This window comes from Nomascus leucogenys, chromosome 1a (genome assembly GCF_006542625.1).
Source record: "Nomascus leucogenys isolate Asia chromosome 1a, Asia_NLE_v1, whole genome shotgun sequence".
Taxonomy (NCBI): domain Eukaryota; kingdom Metazoa; phylum Chordata; class Mammalia; order Primates; family Hylobatidae; genus Nomascus; species Nomascus leucogenys.
Genome location: NC_044381.1, coordinates 86,162,928 through 86,180,332, shown reverse-complemented (window position 1 = coordinate 86,180,332; position 17,405 = coordinate 86,162,928). Strand labels below are relative to the sequence as shown.

Sequence of the window (17,405 nt, the reverse complement as noted above, 5' to 3'; positions counted from 1 at the left end):
TCAACTAAAGGACCGGAGGAAGGGAGAGTTAGAGAACTGGACTTGGGGAGGAGCGGTGGTGTTAAACATTTACCGGGAGAGGGGAAGGGGCGGGTGCGCGAACAAAACCCCCAGGCAACCTTCCTCCAAGTGTGCGGCCCTACCTCCCGGTTCCCCCGCTTCGGGCAGGGCCGGACTGCCCAAGGCAGAGGCCAGCAGAGGGAGGAGGACCGGAGCCCCCGCCCGCACCTTCCCCCACTCCAGCCGCATTTTCCCCGAACTCGTACGGGCGCTGGGCTCCCAGCAGCAGCCGGCCCGCGGGTCCCCGCGGGAGGAAGGCGAGCCGAAGCCCGGCAGCCACTCGGATTGTTAGGCGCCTTCAACTCCGCGGAGTGCAGGGCGCTGGGGTGCAGCGGGGTCTCCGCCCGACGCCACCCAGGTCCCCAGGCGGGAAGCGGCTCAACTGGGAAAGCAGCCGGCGCCCGTGGTCTCCGGGCCGGCCGCCCGCGTTCTTCCGGCCAGCCCCCCGCGGGGGGGAGGGGCGCCGACGCCGCGTTCTCGGGGCCCCGCAGCCGGCGGAAGGGCCGCGCATCGCGGAAGCGCGGCGGCAGCTGAGGATCAGCTGCTGGAGGAGGCGGAGAGGCAGAGGGAGGAGCCTCGGGGGGAACGAGAGGGAGGGGACCGTCAGGAAGCCGCGAACGCCGCCGAGTGTCTGCACACCTCGCTCTGCCTGCCATGGCTGGTTAAAGAACCATCCGGATCGCAGCGCGGGGGGAGGGCCGGGTGGGGGGAGCAGCGGCCGCGCGTGAGGCCGAGGGAGGGGCGGCGGCGCGAGCGGCGGCGGCGGCGGTTCCAGCATGAAGAGGAGAGCTGGCCTGGGGGGCAGCATGAGGTCAGTGGTGGGCTTCTTGTCCCAGCGGGGCTTGCATGGGGACCCCCTGCTCACTCAGGACTTTCAGAGGAGACGCCTGCGGGGCTGCAGAAACCTCTACAAGAAGGACCTCCTCGGCCACTTCGGCTGTGTCAATGCCATTGAATTCTCCAACAATGGAGGCCAGTGGCTGGTCTCAGGTAAATCAACCCCCTTCCCCTCCCCGCGCCTACCCGCACCCTCCCAGCCTCCCCCTCTCGCTCTCCCCCGTCACCCTCCTCCTGCCCTCTGTCCCCACCCCCTCCCTTTCTCTACCCCCTTCTGCGGTGGGAAGGTTTGGTGTCAAATTAAAACCATTGCAGGGGGAGGGGAAGGAGAGGATGTCTTCTATAAAAAAGACCTAAAATGGTTGACAGCTCCTTAATTCGCTTTATCCCAAGTGCAAAGTGATCTCTCCTGATGCCTGCCCTGAAAGTGTAGGTCGGGGAGGGGGGGCGAGGTTACCGCTCGACAAAGTTTGACGGCAAACTGTTCCTCCGCGTACTTTAAAAGGTGCTGGGGGCATTTTGGGGATGTGGAGGGGGAGGAGGCCGAGGAGCGCCGGAGGCAAGGGGGAGCTGGAGCCCCCGTCGCCGGCGTTAAGGAAAAGGGGTCTTGGGGCTGGGAAGCGGGCGGTGACAGACCCGGACGCCGAGGGACCGGGGGCTGCGACCCGGCGGCTGGCGGGGTCTGCAGAGGGGAAGTGACTGGGGCGGTAGGGTCGCTGTGGGCCGCCCCCCTCGGCGCTCTTAGAGGCCCAGCACCATCGCCTTTCGTTCGGTTGTGGCCTCTTCTGCGTCTTGTTTTTAATACGGTTTCGAGAGTGGCGAGGGCTGTGGAGGCTAAAGGGCACCAGCCTGAACTTGAATGCGCAACTTGCGAGGCAGGGGGTAGGGTGGGGGACCCCCGGGAGACTTCTTGGCGGGAGCCCGGCGCCCCGCACCCCGTTTCCCGCGGCCGCTGTTGCAAGTGGTCTCTGCTTCTCCTCCCTCTCGCCCAGACGGGCCTGGTTGCCCCCGGGCTCTCCCTCTGGTTTGGGGAAAGTGGCGAAATCGAGGCCGGGGCTCCGGCCGGGCGGTGTAGGCCTCGCTCTCCCGGGGCTCCTAGCGACAGGCAGCTGAATCGATAGCCTATTGCTCCCGGGGAGGCCCGGGCCCCGCGGGCCGCGGCTACAGCTGCCCCCGGGGAGGTGCGCCTGCTGCCGGTGGGGGCGCTCGCCGCCGTCGTCCCCTCCTCCCTGAGGTCGCGGGCCCAGGGCAGGGGCGGGTGGGAATGGGCCTACGTGAGGGCTAGGGGGCGGCTCCCCGAAACCTGGCTCAGGGGAGGGGGGTGAAGACGGCTGATTGGGCGTTTCTGCTTGGCTGCTGCCCTCTTCTGTCCCTTTTCCTATATTGGGAGGGATGTAGGGGGAACCCAGCGCTGGACGTGGCGCTTAGCTTCACCCAGGTCCGTCCCCGAATGGCTTTCTAATTTGTGTCAGTGAGCAGCTCGCCAGAAACTTCTGGGATCTTGGCAAAGCATCCGTCTTCGCGAGTAACCGTCGGAAGTGACATGGGGCGTACAGTCCAATTTGGGGGTAGCAAAGAGAAAGCTCTTCTGTGATCATTTTATGATAAACCTGGGGTCTGTCCAGAACTGACTTGACTTTTGTACCCCAGATCGTTTTCTCTTTGACTAGGTAGATTTTGGCCCTAGATCATCCTCTGAAGAAACTTGATCTTTCAGACAAAAGCCTCCTTCCCCCACACCACCATATAAAATTTTATCAAATAAATTTGAAGAGCAAAAATGGGGGAAGACCTCTTCTTTATAGACCTAGCTCCCAGTTTCCCTGCTGTTGTTTTTTATGTATTCATAAAACTCCCGATGTATTCCAACAGAGAAGTTCCCAGACACAAGTAAACTTTACCTACCGAGTGAGAGAATTTGGGGGTACTCTTTTAGAGATAACTGAACTAATCATGTTAACGGAATTGTAAGTAGTCACACATTGCCCAGCTTGACACACCTTTATTTATATATTTATTTGAGACAGGGTATCACTCTGTTGCCCAGGCTGGAGTGCAGTGGGCTATCACTGCTCACTGCAGCCTTGATCTCCAAGGCTTAAGCTAACCTCCCACCTCAGCCTCCCAAGTAGCTGGAAATACAGCAGGTGCCATCATGCCCGGCTAATTTAAACTTTTTTTTTTTTTTTTTTGTAGAGGTGGAGTCTCCCTATGTTGCCCAGGCTAGTCTTGAACTCTTGGCCTCAAGTAATCCTCCTGCCTCATTCCATAAAGTGCTGAGATTACAAGCATAAGCCACCATGCCTAGCTCACACTTTTAAAAAAATAACAAATTTATTGAGATATTTTCCATGCCACATAATTTATCTATTTGAAGTTACATTTTAAAAAGCACCAAAAAGTTCCCTCCGTTCTCTACCAGTTATTACTACTTTTATCCTTGGGCAGGACGCTCCCCTGTATCTTAAATGAACTCTATTTTCCCTAGTCTTGGCCAGGTCATTTCCTTTATCTTAATTTTAGCCTGTGAAAAAGGAGGGTCATTTCCACAGAGGAGGCTCTGGCAGACCTTTTGATTCTAGGTATTTATTTCCTTACTTTTCTAGGCTTGTGTTGCCCATCTCCATCAGTACTTCCTGGGTTCCAGCCTTCTTTGCCCCTTGCTCCTCCTCCTTCCCCCCGTACTCCCTCTAGCTCAGTTCTTCCTGTTTCCTTTTTATCTACTCCTGTTCCTGTTCTTAGTCCTATCAGCAGGCTATTCCACCGCTCCTCCAGTTTGGCTAAGATACACCTAGCTTTTCCTATTTGTTCCTTGAACATAGAATTTTGGTTTAAAGCCTTTTTAGCTATTTACCTTCCATTATGAGTATACAGCTGTGTTAACAGAAAGTTCCTCCTGTTTGCTTCAGATAGGGAAGCCCCCTTTGGGAGTCCTAATATACCTTAACTTGTTAAAGCTAATTAAATTTTGTTCTGGGAAGTCCTTCAATAATTTTCCCAAGTTTAAAACTAGTGTCATGTTTATATTTTTTTCTTATCTATCTTTGTCTCTCATTAGCAGTCAACACCTGAGGTGGGGAGCACAGTATTCTGAGGCTAATGCTATGTATCCCCAATGTTGTAATGTGGTGGGATGCCAGACGCTGGGGTGGTAATGAGATTACTTTTATGCGTTTTGTTGTTCTTGTGTCTTGTCTGGATTGGAAAGCCCTTAGAGAACTGTGATTAAAATGATAGATTGTTCATAGTTTGTTCATTGTTTTCATTTCATAATTGTTTGGGCAGGCTCACATTTCTGGTAACTGACACATAGTACTTGATAGAATTAACTTAGACCCAGGGCAGAAATAATATTTGCGTGATTCCTGTGGCTGGGTAAACTACTATTAGTTACTAATACATCACGTTTGTGTTCCAACAGCTATCCCCTTTTCCAGGGCGCAGTGAGGCCAGCAGATATTGAGTAAACCAGAGAAAATCAGGAAGGAGAAAAGGTGCTGTGCTTGGAAGTGAAATTATGACAGGAACAAGTGGAGAAATGGTTATTTGACACGTTAAGATACTTTAACCTAAAAAGTACTTGATTTTTCTTGTTTATGACCAGAAAAGGGCATCGCTGTGATATTATGTTAGGCAGTGTGGTATAGCAGATATGTGGTTAACATCATTGTTGTGTCATTTGTTTAATCTGTGACCTTAGTCAAGTTACGAAGCCTCTCTGAACGTGTTTTCTGAGGTATACAGTTGGAATATCGGCACCTACCTGAGGGGCTTGTTGTGAGAACTATGTTAGTCGAAGTATAGGTTGGGTGCTGAACAGAGCGCCAGGCCTTTCAGAGAAAATACTGAGTTTGTTTTCTTTCTCTTTTGTATTCATAACACATGATGTCATTAATAACAGACATTTGTTCTTACAGTATTGGTAATAGACCAGTGCAGATTAGGCAGACATGATAGTTTTGTGACTTTTTGATGTGGAATGTGGAGGCACAATGTGGTGTGGAAAGTGCTTGGGATTTGATGTCATGTGATTTGAATTGGAGGCTTACTTAAAATCACAAAGTGTTTGATTTTAGGTAAGTCCCTTCACTACTCATCTGTAAAATGAGGATAACAGATTGCACTCACTGGTGGATGAATGGGGGTAGTGAATGGTCAACGAAATGTTATATGTGAAGGTGCTTTATGAACTTGGTTTTGAGTGAACATTACTTTTTTGGGGGGCAGTGGGGGGGGGATGGAGTCTTGCTCTGTCGCCCAGGCTGGAGTACAGTGGCACGATCTTGGCTCACTGCAACCTCTGCCTCCTGGGTTCAAGCAAGTCTCCTGCCTCAGCCTCCTGAGTAGCTGGGATTACATGTGCGTGCCTCCACACCCGGCTAATTTTTGTATTTTTAGTAGAAACGGGGTTTCACTATGTTGGCCAGGCTGCTCTCGATCTCCTGACCTCGTGATTTGCCCACCTCAGCCTCCCAAAGTCCTGGGATTACAGGTCTGAGCCACCCCACCCAGCCTGTGAACATTACTTTTTATAAAGACTAGCTTATATTTGATGATTGTAGTCTCTTCTTAAAATATTTATGTGTGTTAGTCCTTTGAGGGATGGGGAACAACATTGTATGTTGAAGTGCCACTTACAAGAGATCCTAACATCAATGAGATTACAGCAGTATGCATATTTAGGGGATATCTTGGGTTTACCTTTTAGGTCTTTGGTTGCATCTAGTACTCTAAATTGCTCTCCTTGCCTCCTCTTATGCTTTTCCTTTTTCTTAGAATGGGGTCCTTTATATGTTTGTTTAAAGGTTTTTTTTTTTTTTTTTTTTTTTTTTTTTTTTGCGAAGAAAATGAACATCTTTTAGGGCTCTGATTGGATGACCAATCAGAATGTATCTCTATGTGCATTTGACTTGGATTGTTACTCTGCCTTTTTATATGTTGTAAAGGGTTTGTGCAAGTCATCTTAGCAGTAAACAAAAACAAAGATTTGGCTCTTCGGAATGAGAGTGGCTATAATATTATTTCCCCTGAATCGAGGTTTAAGGCATTGGAACTTATAGAGCTAGCAGAATAACCCGTAAGTATGAAGTTTTGAGTTACAGTGAGAGATTATTATCTTTTGTGTGTGCTTTTGACTAAATATAGGAAAAGTACCTTCAGAAGTTTTTCAAATAGCATGAGCAACTATGATGTTTCAAAGTATTAATTATGCAGGAGTTGTGAATGGGGAGAGTCATTTAGTTGCTTGGTCATAATACTTATAAATGGGGATAACTATTTAGCCTGTTTCTAGTTCAAATGGGTCTCTGACCATATTGATCATTATAAGGATCCATAATATATAGAGAGAGATTGTAGAGTATGAACTCTGAAGTCAGATTGCCTGGGGTGAACACCAACCCAGCTGCTTGGTACCTGGGTTGCCTTTGACAGGTCACTTATCCTTTCTTGTCTGTTTCCTCACCCATGTAATAAGGATAATAATACCCTACAGGGTTGCGGTAAGGATTGAATGAAATAACATTTGTAAAGTTCTTAGCACAAGGGCCTAACCCATGCTGTTGCTACTGCTGCTGCAACTGTTGTTGTTTCCCTTGAATGTCACAAAAGGCTTTTAGGAGATTGATACCTTCAACATCTAACATATACTGCACATGGCACAGTACACCATGAACAACTGAGAAAGATCTCCATGAGGTGAACTGTTCAAAATACTTTGTGAATAAGCTTAACCAGTACTATCATCAAAGAGTATTTTTAAGCATTGAATAATAGCTGTGATTACACCTATATGCTTAATTTGAACCTATTGATTAATGGTCATTTCCTGTTTCCCAGTCACTAGTTTATATCACGTTTTATGAAATCAGTTTTTTGTAGATAAATTAGTCTAAAAGCACGTTATCTGCAGGTAAGGCGTTTGGCTTTAGCCAGTTAAATAAAGCCTGACTTTATTAAAGCTGTTCATTTAATTAGAATGAATTTCTTGGTTCGGTAGTTACTTATCAGGAGAAATATGGCCAGTGGTAGAGCAGGTTTCTGACTTTGAAAAGCTTTCATAGTATAGACATTTTAACAAGGTAATTGAGGAATCAATTTTCAAATTTTCTTCTGGCCTTTTCTGTTTACTGATAATTCATTGCTGTGAAGGTATTTTATTATTTGGTCTATTTATTAGTTCAACAAATAGTTTTTGAGTGCATACTATTTGTAAAACAGGAGCTATGAGAACAGGGAGGTTGAATCAGATATAAATTATGTTTTCAAAAAGCTGGTGTTTTAGGAGTGTTCAGTTCTCATTTGTAACATTTCATGACCTTTTAAAATATATCCCCTCTACCTTATGATACTTTTTTTTTTTTTTTTTTTTTTGAAACGGAGTCTCGCTCTGTCCCCCATGCTGGAGTGCAGTGGCGCAATCTCGGCTCACTGCAAGCTCCGCCTCCCGGGTTCACGCCATTCTCCTGCCTCAGCCTCTCCGAGTAGCTGGGGCTACAGGCGCCCGCCACCACGCCCGGCTAATTTTTTGTATTTTTAGTAGAGACGGGGTTTCACCGTGGTCTCGATCTCCTGACCTCGTGATTCGCCCGCCTCGGCCTCCCAAAGTGCTGGGATTACAAGCGTGAGCCACCGCGCCCGGCCTACCTTATGATACTTTAATAGATTTTTTTTTCCTCTGGTTTGCTGTACTTAATACAGCAAAAATGTTCTTGCCTGTGAGATTTGGTGGGAAAGAAAGAAGGCCTGTAGAGATGACCGTGAGGAACTTTGCTATGATAAATTATAAAGATCATAAGGACAAAGTAATATGAATATTTATAGATACACATTATTTGTCCTACTTGTTCTTTAGTCAGCTAATTGATACCTATCAAAGGTTGGCAAATTTAGATTTATGCTTGGGTGTGTCACTTCTACTTTAAAATAACCTAGCGAGGTTTAGCTGATGATCATTAGTCACATTAGACATTGTTACTAACAGATCAAAAAGTTGTCCTTGTGCTCAGTATTGTTCAAAGGATCATTTTTAATTTGATTTATGCCAATGTGTTTTTGATTGCTAAGATTTCCTAAAGAGAGCAATAGTCCTCAGTTATGTATTCTGGCCACCACATTGAAAGGAAGTGTCAGCCCAGGTACAAGCCTGTGCTTATTCACTGATTGTTGATGGATTTGGTTGTAAAGTACAGTTGGAGTCATTTAGATCAGGGAAACTTTATTGACTAGTAAAACTTGTCACACAAATGCATACTGCTCTCTGAATTCCAAGTTAAGAAGTAGGTGCATTTATTTTCTCATGCATTGATCAAGGCAAAGAGAGCATAAGTTTATAAGAGCACTTCCATTGCTAATAAACATGGCACTTAATTTTAATCTCTGTTTTCTTTTTATGGTCTTAAGAAAGAAGAAACTAATTGCTTTTCTTAATTTTAGTCTGAATTTAGATACTCAAGGGTGGAATGAAAGTCTTTTAAAGTTAAAGGAAATAAAATCCTAATTCAGATGAAGATTACCTAAGAAGGAATCAGTTCTGTTTTCAATTTTTGTTGCCTCATATATTTAAAAAATATTCTTATAAAATAACTGAATATTAATTTGAATTAACCCTTACATTATTGTGGGAATATGAAATTCTATTTCTTTTCTACTCAATTCCCTGTCCTTTAAATTTTTTGATTTTCTTATGTTGCTATAGTATGGGAAATTAAAAAAATTTTTTTTATTTTCAGTTATAAAAATTAGGTTACCATTTGCCAAAGTTTGGGTATGTTAGATGAATTTAGATAATCTTTGAGTGAATATTTAAAGTTGAGTAGTTAATTTATCTTTAGACACATTAGAAAAATTAACATGAATAAAATATTTTTAATGATTTTATTACTTAAGGTGAGGTTAAATTTTTAAGTAAATTAAGGCCAGGTGCAGTAGCTCACACCTATAATCCCAGCACTTTGGGAGGCAGAGGCAGGAGGATCACTTGAGCCCAGGAGTTTGAGATCAGCCTGGTCAACATAGCGTGACCCTATCTCTACCAAAAATTTAAAAACTAGCTGGGTATGGTGGCGTGCACCTTTAGTCCCAGCTACGCAGGAGGCCGAGGTGGGAGGATTGCTTGAGCCTGGAAGGTCAAGGCTGCAGTGAGCCATCATCATGCAAATCAATTTAAAGAAAAACAATAAAGGTGTTACGTGGATATGGCAAAAATGAAAAGATGATCAAGATTGAAGCTTGTGAAATACTGCATTAGGTAACCCTTTTATATCTTCTCTTTTCTGCATGGGATGGGAGAAATGGAAGGATTTTCATTTTATGGGAAAGGGAGCTGAGATCTAGACAGGTGACTTGCCCTGAGCTGTCTGCATTGTCTCTGGCTGTCAGGACTCTAAGTAGGACTCATTGCTCCCAGGCAGGTGCTGTTTCTCTCTTTTCCCTTTGTAGACAGATGACATTTTCTGGATCTGTCCTAAAGAATTGAAAGCTGAATGTTAGCAGTTTCTGGAGCACATGTACAACTCTGGTTGCTTCTCTTAAATGATAAATTATATCTCTGTTTTGCTGTAAATAAGGTTAACTTGTTTTACTTAAGTATGTTTATTTATTCATTAAAATATTTATTGAGTACCCATTTTGTGCCTCTTTAATCTTTTTTTTTTTTTTTTAAACGGAGTGTTGCTCTGTCGCCCAGGCTGGAGTGCAGTGGCGTGGTGCGATCTCGGCTCACTGCAAGCTCCACCTCCCAGGTTCATGCCATTCTGCTGCCTCAGCCTCCCGAGTAGCTGGGACTACAGGCCCCCACCACCACGCCCAGCTAGTTTTTTGTATTTTTAGTAGAGACGGGGTTTCACCATGTTAGCCAGGATGGTCTCCATGTCCTGACCTTGTGATCCACCCGCCTAGGCCTCCCAAAGTGCTGGGATTACAGGCGTGAGCCACCGCGCCTGGCCTTGTGCCCCTTTAATCTTAATAACAATGAAAATTATCATTTAACTTTTTTTTAATCTTGTAACATATGCCAGGCCTTTTTGCTAAGCACTTTACGTGTCTTATTTGCCACTTGGAAGATAGCCAGTGTTACCTATAGTGTAGAAAGGCAAGGAGGTTTGTAGTGTAGAGAGGCAAGGAGATTTGAAGGTTTTGTATTAATTGTCATAAGTGAGTGCTAAAGAATCAAGGAAGGACATTAATAAATTACTACTGAGAGTTCTATAATCCAGAGAACAGGCAATGCATTGGTGGAAAAATAGATACTAGAATTCATTATTTGTGGTTAAAATGAAGTGAAATATGGCCGGTCCGAATGCAGTGGTGTTTACAACTAATTGATCACAACCAGTTACAGATTTCTTTGTTCCTTCTCCACTCCTATTGCTTCACTTGACTAGTCATAAAAAAAAAAGTGAAAAGTAATTCTAGGGGTGAAAAAAGATTTTTTTATTACCATGATCCATTACTTTATAGAAAATTTGGTTCCAATAACTGCTTTTCAAGTTTTTGTTCTTTTCAGTTTTAGTACTTACTAGTCGCCACTGCCATTATAATATAAGCTTCCCAAAATGTAACTCTCATTGTTTCACATCCCCTACTGATCTGCAGCACTCCCCAGTGCCTACCAAATTAAGAAGGAATGCCTCGCCCAATGCTCACCTGAGACATTGCTGTTTGAAAAAAAAAAAAAAAAAAAAAAGTTTAACAGATTTTTTAAATAGGTAATATTTGATGTCATTTATTTATCAAATGTTATTTGGGGGCATTTCATGTGCCAGGCATATGTAACACTTAAAAGAATCTTTTGTAAGTTAGGGTAGTATTATTTTCCTTATATTACATATGAGGGAACTGAGGCTTACAGAAGTTAGGTAACTTACGAAAGCTCCCATGGTTTATGGTGGAGCTAGATTTCCAGGCTGGGTCTGGATGTTTTCTGAGACATGCTAACTGCTTTGAAATTTTTACCATGTTATATGCATTTTTAAAGGATCTGATTTTTTCTCCTTCATTCTCCTCTCTTGATGCTATCACTCATATTTTGCTATCTGCAGTTTTTCACTTTTATATGTAAGTGGAGGAAGATGGGTGGGATTGCGAAGATGGGAGTGGGCTTGGAGCCAGTAAGCAGGGTTCTCATCACAGCCACAGTACTTACTTCTCAAGCAGATGCCTCTTGGTGCTAGCACTCACCTCACCTAGATTCTGATGTTTACAGTTATCTAAAGTCTTCTTCCTCACACTCTGTGTATTCCATATATAAACCATGTGACTAACTCCCACTGGGTTTAACTCCCTACTTTAGTCTAATTAGGAGTAGGTATACTCTAGTTATCAAGTTGGTTTCTCTTGTCCATTAGCCCAATTAAAAGTAAAAACAATATATGTGTATTTACTGAACCTGTAATTTGAGTTTAATATCTGCCCAAGTCATGCTGAACGATTACCTTTGGCTGAATTTCAGTCAACAAATAGGTGTCTTTCCTTATACAGTTATACATGGGGAGAAAATACCTGTCTGGGCCACAGATGAATACTGTGCTTCAGAATAAAGTGCTTTTTGGAAGAAAGCGTAAACCTAGTATGGGCTGATTTGCCCAGAGAGCGCTAGTAAGTAATTTGGAAGCACTTTTTCACACACAAAGTATCATAAAGGGAGATGTAACTGCTAGACCAGATGATAAGCCTGTTTAATCCTTAATGAGCTTGAAGCATAGTGTTCTTGTAAGTAAAATTTACTTCTGTCACCACAACCTCACTCTGCTTCTGTGGAAAAGAAGGCATTTCACTTTCATGGTCATTCACTGAATGGGTAAAAAGGAAGGTTGCTCCATTGGTTCCGCTCTTGGACTCAGTTTGCTCTTCCTATCAGTTTTCTTAAATCAGAGATTTAGGGAAAGACTTGACAATAGTAGTTTGTCACTTTAGTTACCTCATCTTCCCATGCCTTCATGTTCACTTTCCCTGCCACTTTATTCATTCCTTGCAGTGTTGAATACCAGAGATTTTTTCTTTTCTTTTTTTTTTTTTTTTTTATGAGACAGAATCATGCTCTGTTGCTCAGACCAGAGTGCAGGGGCAGTTACGGCTCACTGTAGCTGCGACCTTCCATGCTCAAGTGATCTTCCCACCTCAGCCTCCCGAGTAGCTGGGACTGCTGGCATGCACCATCGTGCCCAACTAATTTTTTAATCTTTTTTTTTTTGTAGAGACAGGGTCTCACTATGTTGCCCAGGCTGGTCTTGAACTACTGGGCCCAAGTGATCCTCTCACCTTGGCCTTCCAAGGTGCTGGGATTATAGATGTGAGCCACCATGCCTGGCCAGAATACCAGAAATTCTATCATATACCTCTCGGGATACAGAGTTGATAATTCATAGATCAAGTCCATGTGCTCTAGTACTGTTTTTCTATTAGGGCCAATTTAAAAAATGAAAGTTATATTCCAGAAGGCTGAGATTATGTAGGAGTCATTGAGGAAATGGCATCTGAGGAAATGGACAGGTTTATAATGGATCCACATAGCAGAGATAATGTTGGCAGGAGGACTGATTCCCGTATTCCCTTCTGCCTCTGCTGGGGCTTCTGCTAGTTGATAAGATGAGGCAAGATTACCTAATAAGGTTCATTAGGTAACTCTGTGTCCCCTGCCTGCCTTGTTGATTGTTGGGATCCTTTGTAACCAAGCTGATCATATATCCTGATTTACTTGAGACCATCTGAAGCTCCCCCATTGTCCCAGTGTAATTATTAGTGTTCCTTTCATTCTTAAAAAGGTCGTAGTTTAGGGAAGGGGAACATCAGACACTGGGCCTATTGTGGGGTGGTGGGACGGGGGAGGGATAGCATTAGGAGATATACCTAATGTAAATGACGAGTTAATGGGTGCAGCACACCAACATGGCACATGTATACATATGTAACAAACCTGCACGTTGTGCACATGTACCCTAGAACTTAAAGTATAATAATAAAAGAAAAAGAAAAAAAAGGTCCCAGTTTAAAGGATAAGTTATATGGTCACCTACTTAATAATCATTAAACTGTCTGGTATGCAAGTAAAACCAAAGCCCCAGTCTCTTAGCTCCTCACATTCACCATGGGATGCCTCTAGTAGAAAAACCTTTAAGCATCCATTCTCCCTACTTCAGGTCTTTCAGCTGCCACTTTTTTTTTTTTTTTAAATTTGAGATGGAGTCTTGCTCTGTGGCCCAGGCTGGAGTGCAGTGGCGTGATCTCAGCTCACTGCAACATTCACCTCCTGGGTTCAAGCAATTCTCCTGCCTCAGCCTGTAATCCTGTTGGGATTACAGGTGCCCGCCACCACGCCTGGCTAATTTTTGTACTTTTAGTAAAGACGAGGTTTCACCATGTTGGCCAGGCTGGGCTTGAACTCCTGACAGAGTTCAGTCCCTAGACGGGGGTGATCTGCCCGCCTCGGCCTCCCAAAGTTCTGGGATTACAGGTGTGAGCCACCGCTCCTGGCCTCCGCTGCCACTTTTAAGGTACCAGATAGAGGCTGAGAAGCAGAGTGGTTAGTCACTTGCCTTTTATTAGAAAGGAAAAAAAAAGGCTGAAACCGTTATGAACATGCCAGGTCCAGAGGCTAATGTTATTCCATCCTTTCTATATACATCATCTTATAGTTCTTATTATACTGTTTACTTGTACTTTTTTTTTGTTTTTACAGTCTTTCTATGGGTTGTTCTTTGTAGAGTTGATTTTGAGAAAAGGTATTTTGAAGAATGATTCTCCACTGAGTTGAAATTTTTTCTGAGGAGTGTTTAACTAAAAGTGGATGTGATATTGATATTAAAACCATGTTACAGTCATCTGTAAAATATGAATGATAAAAAATAAGAATTAAATAAGCAAGAAAAGAATGTTATAGGCTTAATTTTTTGGGATAGCTATCCAGCACCAGAGTATATTTGGAGTAAAACTTGGCCCCCTCAAGTGGCCCGGAGAAGAATTTTCAGGAATTGTAGTTTTTCAGGTATATGGCTGTAGAATGTCTTTCTCTGTCTTCTCTCTCTCTCTCTTTTTTTTTTTTAGACAGAGTCTCATTCTGTCACCCAGGCTGGAGTGCAATGGCACTATCTTGACTCACTGCAACCTCCGCCTCCTGGGTTCAAGTGATTCTCGTGCCTCAGCTTCCCAAGTAGCTGAGATTATAGGTGTGCACCACCATGCCCAGCTTATTTTTTGTAGTTTCAGTAGAGATGGGGTTTCTCTACGTTGCCCAGGCTAGTCTAGATCTCCTGAGCTCAGGCAATCCCCCTCGTCCTCCCAATATGTTAGGATTACAAGTGTGAGCCACTGCGCCCGGCCTCTCTGTCTTCTCTTTTCTTCTTTCTTTCTCCTTTCCTTCCCTGTCTCCCTCCCTCCCTTCTTTCCTTCCTTCTCTTTCTTTCTCCTTTCTTTCCCTTTCCCTCCCTCCCTCCCTCCCTCCTTCCCGTCCTTCCTTCTCCTTTTCTTTTCTTTTTTTTTTTTTTTTTTTGAGACAGGGTCTTATTCACTCTGTCAGTGGTGCTGACAGGTTGGAGTGCAGTGGCGTGATCTCACTCACTGCAACCACCACCTCCTGGGTTCAAGCCATTCTCCTGCCTCAGCCTCCTGAGTAGCTGGGATTATAGGCTTGTGCCACTACACCCGGCTAATTTTTTTGTGTTTTTAGTAGAGACAGGGTCTCACCATGTTGGTCAAGCTGGTCTCGAACTCCTGGCCTCAAGTGATTCACCTGCCTCAGCCTCCCAAAGTACTGGGATTGCAGACATGAGGCACCATGCCCAAGCCTCCTTTTCTCTTTTTTTTCTTTTCTTTCTTGTGAGACAGAATTTTGCTCTGTTGCTCAGGCTAAAGTGCAGTGGCATGATCATAGCTAACTGAAGCTTCAACCTCTTAAGCTTAATTGATTCTCCTGTCTCAGCCTCCCAAGTAGCTAGGACTATAGGTGTGCATCACCACGTCCAGCTAATTTTTAATTTTTTTTAGAGACAAGGTCTCTATGTTGCCCAGGCTGGTCTTGAACTCCTGGTCTCAAGCGATCTTCCCACCCTGCCTCCCAAAGTGTTGGGATTACAAGTGTGAACCCTGCACCTGGCCAGACTGTCTTTCTTTTTTTCTTCTTTCTCTCTCTCTTTCTGTTTCTTTCCTTTTTTGAGACAGGGTTATACTCTGTTGCCCAGGCTGGGGTGCAGTGGTGTGATCACAGCTCACTGCAGCCTCCGCCTCCTTGGCTCAAGTGATCCTCCCACCTCAACCTCTGGAGTAGTTGAAACTACAAGCACGTGCCATCACACCTGACTAATTTTTTAAATTTATTTTTTCTAAAGACGGGGTCTCACCATGTTGCCCAGGCTGATTTTGAACTCTTGGGCTCAAACAATCCACCCACCTTAGCTTCCCAGAGTGCTGCGATTACAGGTATGAGCCACTGTGCCTGGCCCTAGAATGTCTTTCATGTTGTGAAATGTTTAAGTGATCTGGTTGGAGTCCTGTTTTCACCACTCTCATTTGTGATCTTAGGCTTCTGATGTCTCTGTAGAATCACAGAATTTTGTTGCTGGAAAGGACTAATGATCGTCTAATAGAAGTCTTTAATTTTACATCTAAATAAAGGAGCAAAGAGGTAAAATGATTTGCTCAGTAGGTTACAACTAGTGAGTAGTACAATCAGGATTAAACTCTGGGTCTTCTGACCTTTTCCCTCAATAGGGAAAGTCATGAGGCTCTGCATTTATAAAGGACTCACTCAAGTACAGTGTTAAACTCCTAAGTGGCTTATTCTGCCAGTACATTCTATCTGCAGTTTCATTGCCCCTGAACATGGTTTTGATTAAATTGGTGATGCCCTATTATTTTACAGATGAGTAGGTAGAGATTTTCCAGGGTGGAGGCCAACTGTCACTCTGGTTGATTCTCCAGTTTTAATTCTTAGCCTGCTGAGCTATACTTCCTTACTTTGGAAAGTCTTTGTTTCCTTCCAAGAACATTACTCAGGAGGAGGAATTCTTTGCAAATCCAGATGCCTGTCAAAATCTTGTTACACAGCTTCCCCCATTCTGAATTTCCATTCAAGTCTTGTATCTAAATTCCAGTTGTATCTTGGTGTTACAAGTTAAAGCTAAGTGACTAATTGGAACCTTTGAGGATTGCTATGTTTCTTTTTTTTTTTTAAATAGGTGTCTTGACTATGCTGATGGCTTAGCACAGATACCTCATTTATATCACTTGCTGCCACAGATGACTCAAGTGTGTGCTTTGCCTTAGACATACAGTAGTCCCCCCTCATCTGTGGGGGATGAGTTTCAAGCCCCGCAGTGGATGCCTACAACTGCAGGTGGTACTGAACCCTATGTATACTGTGTTTTTTCTTATGTATACATACCTATGATAAAATTTAATTTATAAATTAGGCACAGTAATACATTAACAACAATAGTAAAGTAGAACAATTATTATACTGTAATAAAAGTTATGTGAATGTGGTCTGTCTCTCTCAAAATGTCTTGACTGTAGTATTTTTGGACCCTGGTTGACTAACGGTAACTGAAACTAGAAAGTGAAATCATGGGCAAAAGGGGCTTACTGTACTGGGGAGAAACAAGTGAAATTTGAGTGTTTGGCGGCTAGCCCCTGATTTAGTCTCAGAGTTGACATCTCTGTTTACATCTGCTGGTGGGTGGCTGGGTGTAGTGTGCATTCCTAGAGGTGTTAGGGCCTTCACTGATTCAGTCTTTTTAGAATTGCCAAAGAAGAGACAAGAAAGCTTTATTATGTTGTTAATTTTGTTTATACAAGGAATTTTGCAAAAGTCCAGACAGGCAGTGATCTTATGTACAAAACTAAAAAAGAATAATCAGAAATTGCTCATAGAATGGATGAAGAGTATTTGTGATATTATCAGGAGAGCCTATTGTCCAGGTTAGTTTTCTGTGGCAGAAGAGGTAAGGCTGGAGATGAAGACAATCTGTGATCTGGAAGTACTAACTTAATAACTTTCCTTACTGATACGGAGGGCCTAAGAACCCGTTTTTAGTATCCCCCAGCTGTATTTGAGGAACTTTTATTCTTTGACACGTCACTAATTCCATACTTTACTATGGAGAATTGCCTGTTGAAATCATACAAGTCATCAGCATATGGTACTTACAAGATAGGCCTCCCACCCATTCATAATTTAAACAACTATTATGTATTAATTATAGGAAATTTGGAAAATAGATATTTAAAGGAAAAAAGTAATTCCACTTATTCAGGATGACCATTGTTAATATTTGGAACATGTAGCCTTTTTGATACACATTTAGTATACATATATTAAACATATAATTGAAAGTAGGCCACCTCTGTTATTTTGTAATATTAAGATTAATATTTTAAAACTATTTTTTCATATATCATTGCATATTCTTTTAAAGCAGGGTTTCTCAACCTGAACATTACTGACATTTTGGGCTGGATAAGTCTTTGTTATGAGGAGCTGTCCTGTGCACTATAAGATATTTAGGAACATCCCT

At 43.5% G+C, this 17,405-nt stretch overlaps 1 protein-coding gene across 2 annotated transcripts in view; it reads left to right on the top strand.

The window, feature by feature from the left end:
• Window positions 1-617: 617 nt before the first annotated feature.
• The window catches only part of DCAF5 (DDB1 and CUL4 associated factor 5), a 105,985-nt gene continuing 89,197 nt past the window's right edge, over window positions 618-17,405 (top strand). The window contains exon 1 of one of the 2 annotated variants that reach the window (XM_003263615.3): window positions 618-1,050. In XM_003263615.3, coding sequence (XP_003263663.1) covers window positions 837-1,050 — 214 coding nt within the window. In that variant the 5' untranslated portion in view covers window positions 618-836. The remainder of the gene's footprint in view (window positions 1,051-17,405) is intronic. The other variant, XM_030812521.1, reaches the window with a different exon arrangement.